Source organism: Pimephales promelas, chromosome 20, assembly GCF_988280905.1.
Source record: "Pimephales promelas chromosome 20, fPimPro1.hap1.1, whole genome shotgun sequence".
Lineage (NCBI taxonomy): Eukaryota > Metazoa > Chordata > Actinopteri > Cypriniformes > Leuciscidae > Pimephales > Pimephales promelas.
In genome coordinates this window covers 9,295,001-9,304,452 of record NC_142788.1, presented here as the reverse complement: position 1 = coordinate 9,304,452, position 9,452 = coordinate 9,295,001, and the positions used below count along the sequence as shown (strand labels likewise).

Genomic DNA, 9,452 nt, shown 5'->3' with positions numbered 1-9,452 from the left:
ATGTATAAATATATAGTATATTCATGCAAATATGCAGTTAATCGTTGCCTAGCCCTTATATATAAATATATATAATATATGTAAATTGTGTTTAACACATAAAAGTGGACAATTCCACAATCAAGTCCAGCCATATATTTTTCTTGTTTTAAAAGCCATTTCAACTATTTTTCATGTCGACATAAAAATCCTGTCATGCATTTTCAGACATAATCATGCAACAGCGCTGAAAGGTTTTGCCAACCAACATTGTTTCTATTGACAACTTAAGACATGGTCACATTTTTAAATATGTTTATATTGTTAAAAATTAAAAACACATTTCTTATTGTTCAGCTATAATTATTGCAATAGTCACCTTGTTTTCAGATCACAAGTGAATAAATCCTGAGCAGAAGTGCATACGTTTAAGTCTGTACCATAAACTGAAGATATAAACAGATCCATGCATGATTTAAATGGGTTCCAATGTAGTTTTGTTGGGATCTTTTTGTAAAGTATAATAAATGTGTACAAAGATATTTTATATTTTATATTGACATAGGCTCTTTAGACAACCGATGCTATAAATGTATTGACGACCAATGAACAATTTGAGAAGATGCACATTTTGTGTAACTTTAAATATATTTATTACATCCATATAATCAACAAGAAAAGTAAACAAGAAAAAATAACCATACTAAAATTAAACAATTTGTATAATAAACAACAACTTAATCATTGTGTATCACTCATTTGTAAAATGATAAACCTACTGCATGCACACTTTCTTGGCATGCTCTAAATTCTCCTGTGCAGTAAGTGCTTCTCTCTTCTGTGCAGTTTTCTTGTTTTTATTCTCAGTTGAAGTCTTTTCTTTCGTCTCCACACACCCCTTCAAACACAAGAGGGAAGAATGAAATAACGATGGCTCCCCCCAGTGACTCATGTGTGTAACGACAGTATGTTGAGCTCAGGCTTTGCCAGACAGTTGAACAACACAACAGACCTAAAAATCACAAATCGTACCTTGTTCTTCTGGATTGCATGCTCAGACGTCCAGTTCTTTGCCTTCTCTAGATAAAGTGGTTTGTTGTATTTGAATTCTGAGGACTGGAAAGTATGTAAGACACTCAGAGTCAGAACACCTCATGAAGTAAAAGCAAAATCATTGTTTGAACTAACAGCTAATCCCCGACTTCATTCCCTGGTTCGGTCAATTATGTCTCAACAAACAGATTTCAATTCCATAAGTTGCATATTTGATCTTTAAACTGAGGAAACACAGCAGCAGAACTCACTATATCAGCCATGAGGGGGTCGTCGGGATTCGGTTCGGCCATCAGTAACTGTATGGAAGTGAGCAATGTTGAAATGTTGAGCGAGGGCCTCCACGCTCCCTTTGAAAGAAAACACATGAATACCAGGTTGACTAGTTTACAATAGCAACAAATATGCATAAAAAGATCTACTGTCAGTGTTAATATCACTACATGATGTTTTGTAAAACATATACAATTCACACTAGAATTATATTAAAGGTTTGGGTGAAATTATATTTTCAGTCTTTACCTTTGGTGGCAATTTCAGAGCATCAAGACAAATGCGTCCTGCGTTATCAATGTTGGGGTGATAGATGGGTGTCAGGAAACGCATCTTCGGCGGCTCAAACGGATACCTTCAAACATGAGGAAAGTGTTAAATGAGTCTAAAATCTATTTAATAAAATTGCACATTGATGCTAAGATCATTTAACCCTAATTTTGTTTTTAAAGGGCACCTATTATGCCACTTTTTTCAAGATGTGAAATAAGTCTCTGATGTCCCCATACTGTGTGTGTAAGTTTTAGATCAAAATATCTCACAGATTATTTTACAGCATGTTAAAGGTGCAATGTGTAAAAAAGTTGAGTATCTATTAACAGAAATGCAATATGACATCCATAACTATGTTTTCAGTGGTGTATAAAGAACTTACTTAATTAACCGTAATGTTTTTATTACCTTAGAATGAGACATTTATTGCTCCATAACCACGGGAATCCCCTTCTATGAAGGTCGCCATGTTGTGACGTCATATTCTTACCGTAGCCGAACGCGAACAAACAGCGCTACAGAACGCGTTTCATCACTACCTTGAAAGAGAAGTAGCGGAAAGCTGGAAGCTAGCCTTACACTCCGTGAGTAGTGACTTTTCCCTGGTGAGTGGTGTAAAATATGTAGTTGGGATTGTTTTATGTAACTTAGCTCTCCCTCGCTGTGTTATGGGTTTGTTATGTGGGGATAGATGTGCTGTTACGTTCGTGAGACAGCTTATGATTAGTACTCATGTCATTGACTGTAGCCATGTTTCCATCGACACTTTTTTATCCGAATTAAGTGTTATCGAATGAAAAATGCCTTATGGAAACAGTAAAATTCGATGAAATTTCATGAAAATCGACTAAAATGAAATACCTTCGGTCTCATCGGATTTTCTCTTGATCGATATACGGCTAATGCGATAAAAGCTGATGGAAACGTTATTTGCCGAATAAATAATGAATTGCGATTAGGTTTTATGCCCTTTTATGGTTGCAACACGCCAGACGAGTTCATTTCCGGCCAGTGTGTTTGCGCACACATGGCGGATGTCAACAAAGACAGATGTAAGTGGACAAAGCAAAAAAAAAATGCTTCAACCAAAGGGTTTCCGTAAACCACGATCTCCCAGAACTGATGGAGCGCTCGTTCCCACAGCATAGTCACCTCCGCTGTCGTCGGGCATTTACGTGCATCGGCATCATCATAGCAATGTTTATAGCGTCGTTGTTTTCTTAGGTTAGTTTTGCTTGTTTTTACGTGGCTTGGTTGAATTCTAATGTAGAATGTGGTCTGTTATTTCTTGTTAACAGACTGCGGCGCTGCTAGTAATAACACACCGTTGCCATGGATGCAGTTCAGAGACGGAACAGACTATTTTCTTTAGCAGAAGCAATACTCGTTTTTAAATCAATAAACTCGTTTTTAAGTCAATATTTTGTGTCAAATAATTTATTTATTTGGTTGATGAGCAGGATAATATATAGCGAGGCCGGCGGTTGTTATAGCGAATACAACCCCTTCAACAACCGCCTCGCATACATTATCCCATACATACTGTATGTCGCTATCAACTGGCACATAATAAGCATTATTAGGCTTCAACTTGTGAATTTGTTTGTTGGTTGTCTAACAAAACTTTGTTCGCAAAAGTTTGCTAGAATGTTGTTCGATTCAGTGCGAAAATGAATGGAAACATCTTAAAATGTCTCAAATCAATTCGATATACCAATTTGATCGCAAAACAGCATGTGACGTCATTACGTACAGGTTTTTGTTCGCTTTAAAGCCGTTTGATGGAAACACACTTTCACCAGCTTTATTCGCATGTGTTTTTTTTACCGAACTTCAGATAATTCGATTGACAAGTGGATGGAAACATGGCTTGTAAAACAGTATGTTACAGGAATCACTAACCCATCGATAGAGACTTTTTTAGATCACTAAAGTCGATCGCGAAGAGTTTTCAAAATCAGAGAAAAAAGCCTAGTAGTAAATAGTATCTATGGGATGCGGACGTGTGCGCGTCAAAAATGACATGATTGTAACAGCTCAGCTCAACACCTCCGACCTTTGGACTCATGCGTACGCGTCCCAGCTCAGCCACAGTAACAGCTCATATTAGCCAGCTAAACTATATATAAAAAATATATAGCTGCTCCCTCGCTGTATTATGGGTTTCCTATGTGGGGAGAAATGTGCTGCTGGTTACGTTTGTGAGACAATCAGCTGATTACTATTATTATATTAAATTATATATTAAAACCCTTGATCCTCACCTGACTATGGCTTTGTAAACTTTATCCATGATGTGGTTTATAATGGACTGTGGTACAGAAACAGTGACAATGTTACACACTTTTGGGCTGGCTTACTCTGGCTATTCTCTGCTGTCTCAGCCGACGAGATGTTTGTCCCGTTTTAGCAACCGTAGCTTCTTCGAAAAGGAGGGGTGAGCAGTGGGCTGAGCTGAACCTGGTGCAAACTCGCAACCAAACCGCTAGATGTCGCTAAAAATCCCACATTGCACCTTTAAAATTGCCACTTTTTGAGAAAATTGAGAAAAAAACACACATTTTTGTGTGTATCCCTTTACATGCAAATGAGCTGTGTCAGGACAATCTCATTTCACAAACGGATATGTTAGAACAGAAACTGTCAGTAACTCTAGTTTTGTTCAGTTCGAGCTGGAGTCGGATAATAATGTCTATTGTCTACAGCCAGAGAATATAATATATGTAGTTAAACCATGGTATTACATTTGATTTTCATATGGCATTTACACCAGATGTTACTAGTCTCCTTGAACTCCATTTTAAACTTTTTATAATATCTGTATTTAATGTAGAAATAAATTGTGCATTTTTTTAGAGGTGAATACTATGGAAGCTTGTTTCCGCCACGGAATAAAAATAAATAAATAAATAAATAATTGTTAATTTTTCTCTCACAATTACAAGATATGAAGTCAGAATTGTGAGAAATAAAGTCGCAATTGCGAGATATAAAGACAGAATTGCGACTTTTTATCTTACAATTCTGACATTTTACTCACAACTGCGACTTTACATCTCGCAATTCTGACTTTATAACACATAATTGCGAGTTTATATCTCAAAATTCTGACATCTTTTCTCAGAATTGTGAGATATAAACGAGTTATTAAACCAATTCTAAGGGAAAAATTGGCTTGACTTTTACAATTTTTCCCCCCTCAGAATAGTTTATATCTCAAAATTATATAATATCTCGCAATAATAAATAAGAATTATATATAAATATGACTAATAATAATATATAAATAATAATATCTCTCAGTTTTGACTTTATAACACGCAATTGTGACTTTATATCACGAAATTCTGACTTTATAACTTGCAATTCTTAGAAATAAAGTCAGAATTGCGAGATGTAAACTCGCAATTGTGAGAAAAAAAGTCAGTATTATGAGATAAAAAACGCAATTACCTTTTCAATTTTCATTCTATGGCGGAAACAAGCTTCCATAGAATATCATACATGAAATCCATTCAAAATATGAAACAATACAGAACAAATTAGTATTGAATCACTAAAAAAAAAACATATTGCCTTCAATCAGTGTTGTTGACCATCAGGATGTGTACTGTACAGGCTCACCTCTCAGGTATGTTGATTTCCAGTGTGAACAGCCCTCCTTCGTAGGGAGTGTTTGCGCCTCCAACAATCTCTATATCAAACACAGGAGTAAGACAGGAATGAGGATGCTGTCAGTATTGAAGTTTTGCTTAGATATGGCCTGTAATGTGAAGTGAAGGGAGACTGACGGGCTTGAAGTTGATCCAGCCGTTCCTCGACCTGCCAGCACGAGACTCCCGGAGGAGGTTCAGCACTGAGAAGCTGCATCTCCCGCTTCAGGCGGCTGGTTCTCTGCATAACGCCTGTCGGAATCAACACGACACGGTTAACGTTATTAGCGGACACTGGTACTTTATACACATTAAAATCAATGACACACACATTCCCCCAAATCATCCCTTAATCTATGAAGACTGCGTAAGCCCAGTTTAACCAAGATGTGTAACGTCTATTTAACGTTATAGCTAAAGCAAATTATTTTATTGACCATCATATGAGATATTTACCTTGATATCTTGACTTACTAGTGTTGTTACTGCCGCGTTTTGCTTAAAGACTAACTTAATCAGTGAACGCTGAACACTAAAACAACAAACAGCCCCTGTTTTTGATTCTGCCCGCTAAATGTTAATACGTCATTGTGCGACAGACGCGGGGTTTTACTTCAAGGTGCATTGTGGGTATTGTAGTTTCCTTCGTGTTCACTCTTCGCAGTTTGATGGTTTAATGACTTTTTTTTTCGTCTTTTTTGCTCCTGCTGAAGCAATCCTCACTAAAAATGTACAGTCACGCAGTCTTAAAATGCCTGTATGGATGTGAGAGGTGAAATGTTTTGTGCCTTTTATTGAAATGTTTTGAAGGCTATAATGAGCTCACCTAGGCTAATTTATAGCTACACTAGCCATGGTCAAACATGGGAAATATTTACTCCTTTTGGATTTATTTTATATAAAACACAGTCACTGGAAAGTGTGGAAGAGCAGCATTTCTGAGAACTTTGCTTGAAATGCAATGCTAATAAAAGTTTATCTATTCCGGATAGCCTATCCGCTTCCATATTGACTTCAGGATGACATTTGTCTCCAGTGAGAACTTTCAACCCGCTTATGACACTGTCTAGTCTGAAAGTTGTTTAACTGTAATTCACAGTTTCAGGTTTAGGCTATATCTGACAATGATCTCACAGTTTGCTTCTCATATTGGTGCAGCAGGTGCTGCTTTGTTCAGTCCTTCGGGTGATTGTAGGCTCGACATGGACATGGACATGGTCAACGTGAATGGCTACGACACATGTTTCCCCATGCACAGTCACAGCATGGAAATATTAAAACTTACATGTGGATACATACTTTTTTATTTAAAAAATTGTATATTAACTGCATGCCTTTGTGAATGCCAACCGTCTGTCATCTCCCAGAGGGAAGTAATTTTTCATTGTTTGAGTAGTTTTTGAGTTACCCAGCTCCTGGGTTAGACGTAACAACCCAGCATTTAAGTTACTTATTGCTTATTGTGGGCTTTTTTTTTTTTGCATCCTCTTACATATTAAAAAATAAATAAATAAATTGTTAAGTCATGTTAATGTAATTTAAGTTGAAATGACTTAACATACAAATTGATTACTTACAAATTTGAGGCAGCAACTTTTTTTTAGTGTTCAGAAGAGAGCAGTTCAACTTCTCAGGGCCATCAAATTAGCTAGTGTATTTATTCTGTAAAATTTGTGCATTTTATTTTATCTTTTTTTTTTATCTATAAAATGATGTGCTGTAAACCATTTAATTTTATGCAAAGCAAATGCCTATGCATTGTCAGTCACCAATCTATAGCTGACTTAATTTTTATGTATTTTTTATAGTAATTAAGTACGTAACACGTGTGTGTATATATATATATATAACACATGTATATAGTGTACATATAATTATATAACGTGTCTGAGCAATGTCTGGCCCATTTCACATCACCTGACTGTGCAGTGCATGCAGAATGCACATTGATTTTCTGATCATTTTTTTTTCCAGGCACATTTGACTAACCACATTAATCTCAATAAATACTATTAAGTTTTGTATTTAATCATTTATGAGTGATATATAACTGTTCATGGAGGCTGGAAACGAAAAACACCTTATATTCAGGTGTGCTTAAATGCGCACGTTTGCTTTTACAGATCAAATAAGCCAAAGAAGAGATTTAACTTAGAAATTATTGGTAACGCTTCCTTTTACAGTACAGTACTTACAGTGTACTTAAAGTGTACTTACTGGCTAATAACAGGGGTAGGTTTAGGGGAAGGTTCAGGGTTAGTACTAGTTATTACCCAGTAATTGTAGTTACTAAAATAAGTACATAGTATTTACATGGGTAACTGAATGCCTATAAGGATGCAATACTGCAGCACTAGAAATTGCAGTTAAGGCATGACCATTGCAAAGTGAAATGCTCATTGAGACATGTTAACCCGCAAAATAGTTAAAAATGAAGGTGTAGAATTAAGTATGAAACCATCAGGAACCCTTAAGTCTCCATCGCCACCCTTTTCCAGAACTGACCTGCAGTCTCCAGAAGTGCAAGGTGTCTGGATCTCAAAGACTTAGGTTAGGTTAAAAAATCCTAAAAAATGATACCCATACCCAAAATAGCCTACATGAAGACTGTTTTTTTTCTTCTTTTTTCCTTCTTTTTCCTTTATAGACAGACAAATTCGGAGTGACTCTTGAAAGACCAGCACCACATCCTGTGGTATTGAAGAATTCACGTTCCAGAATCTGTCACTAAGCTTTGGACTTCTCAGACTTAAAATGATCTTCAAAAACTTACTGCCAGATTCTGGAAGATATTCTTCAAAGGTTCCACAGGATGTGGTGCTGGTCCTTCAAGAGTCAATCCCAATTTCTAGCATTGCGTCCTTTTCATGGGAATTTAATCATTTTTGACTTTTCAGTATGAGTTCAATCTTTTTTTTTTTTTTTTTGCCTATTTTATTTGTAAAAGAAACGTGCCTGATTAGGCTAAACCTGAATATATGGCGATTTTCAGCCTGCAACTTGAAATCACTTATATAAATGATTAAATACGAAGTTAACTAAGATGTGATTTGGAATTGGTAAAATGTGCATGAAAAAAAAAATTGATAACAAAATATGATCAGAAAATCAGCGTGCGTAATTCTGCACCCACTGTAGTGATACATTATTTTCACCATTAGACTATTTAAATTACTGAAACCTTCGTAACCCATAACCTTATTCAAATCTGAAGGAATGTTTCGTTCCTAGTGGCGCTAAATGATGCTAGGCTAGACGCACGTCAACCGAAAATTGCTGACAGAAAAATGATAAAACATAAAGCAGACGACTTGTTTTGGTTCTCAGAGCATCTAAATTGTGTTTGCAATGTTTATTTAAAATTTCGCTCTTTTAAAGTGTGGACCATGTGGATATTTCCCACACATTTCAGCTTAATAATCGTTCTGGACTTTCAGGAAACACCAGATGTGTTATGGAGAGTCATACACAAACACAGGGCCGATCTTTTCCCTACAGTGTTTGTGAGATTTAAGAGCACACACACACACACACACACACACACACACACACACATAGTACACAGCCCCTGGCAGATCCGCTCTCGTTCGTCTCTTTCGTTTTCATTTCCCGGAAGGATTCCACTTAATATTGCAGGCGATCCGCATAAGAAAAAGACAAACTCTGCTGTGCGACTATACGACGTCACGCGACTCTATAAACGCCTTATTTTGTGTATATTTTGAACAGTTGTTGATCTTTTAATCAGTTATTGATATTGTCGCGAAAAATTGGAAGAGTGTGTCAAGTCTTGAAGGTTAAAGAACATGAGTGACGCCTCCTCTCCGCCACCTTTAATAAAGGTAAGACACGTTCACTCACTCACCAAATAAGTGCATTGTGGATACTGTTAAAAATCATGAATAGGCTAATCAATGTTTTTATCATTGCCTAGAACTAAAGTAATTCAATCACATTACACCACTTTTGTCCTCACTTTATGCAAATGTTAAATTCAACTAGCTGTTTTGTTATTTTGCAAACCCTCTCAAAATGCCATGAAAGTAAAATATTAGTGTCGATTTTTTTTAATGCAAAAATACTTTATTAACAAGGCGACGGTGTAAAACTGAAAATAAAAACTGTGCCTCAAATTTACTTTCACTTTTGCTGTGTGAATTGAGATCTCAGTTTGTTTTCATTCAGCAAAATATGAGACACTATATCTAGTTTCTGTCCTTT

General features: G+C 36.2%; 2 protein-coding genes across 7 annotated transcripts in view; one reads left to right on the top strand and one right to left on the bottom strand.

Moving 5' to 3' along the window:
• Positions 1-608: 608 nt before the first annotated feature.
• ube2t (ubiquitin-conjugating enzyme E2T (putative)) lies at positions 609-5,828 on the bottom strand. Of its 2 annotated transcripts, none has more exons than XM_039681321.2 (7): positions 5,688-5,828; positions 5,370-5,483; positions 5,203-5,272; positions 1,555-1,660; positions 1,284-1,382; positions 1,012-1,095; positions 609-877 (listed from the first exon to the last, which is right to left on the bottom strand). In XM_039681321.2, exons 2-7 carry the CDS (start codon positions 5,476-5,478, stop codon positions 755-757), a joined length of 591 nt encoding a protein of 196 aa, XP_039537255.2. In that variant the 5' UTR covers positions 5,479-5,483; positions 5,688-5,828; the 3' UTR covers positions 609-754. The 2 variants fall into 2 exon arrangements, with proteins under 2 accessions (XP_039537255.2, XP_039537257.2); XM_039681323.2 differs by having other exon boundaries at positions 5,706-5,828.
• Positions 5,829-8,807: 2,979 nt separating this feature from the next.
• The window catches only part of etv7 (ETS variant transcription factor 7), a 13,119-nt gene continuing 12,474 nt past the window's right edge, over positions 8,808-9,452 (top strand). For 2 of the 5 annotated variants that reach the window (XM_039681332.2, XM_039681328.2), the window contains exon 1: positions 8,812-9,073. In XM_039681332.2, coding sequence (XP_039537266.2) covers positions 9,038-9,073 — 36 coding nt within the window. In that variant the 5' untranslated portion in view covers positions 8,812-9,037. Of the gene's footprint in view, positions 9,074-9,452 lie in introns of all 5 variants that reach the window. The other 3 variants (XM_039681330.2, XM_039681327.2, XM_039681329.2) reach the window with 3 other exon arrangements.

Coding starts and splice junctions, on each gene's coding strand:
- ube2t (XM_039681321.2), bottom strand. CDS start 5,478: ATGCAGAGAACCAGCCGCCTGAAGCGGGAGATGCAGCTTCTCAGTGCT. Junction 1,383..1,554: donor CTCTGAAATTGCCACCAAAG/GTAAAGACTGAA, acceptor TTTCTTTCAAAG/GGAGCGTGGAGGCCCTCGCT. Junction 878..1,011: donor ATGCAATCCAGAAGAACAAG/GTACGATTTGTG, acceptor TTGTGTTTGAAG/GGGTGTGTGGAGACGAAAGA.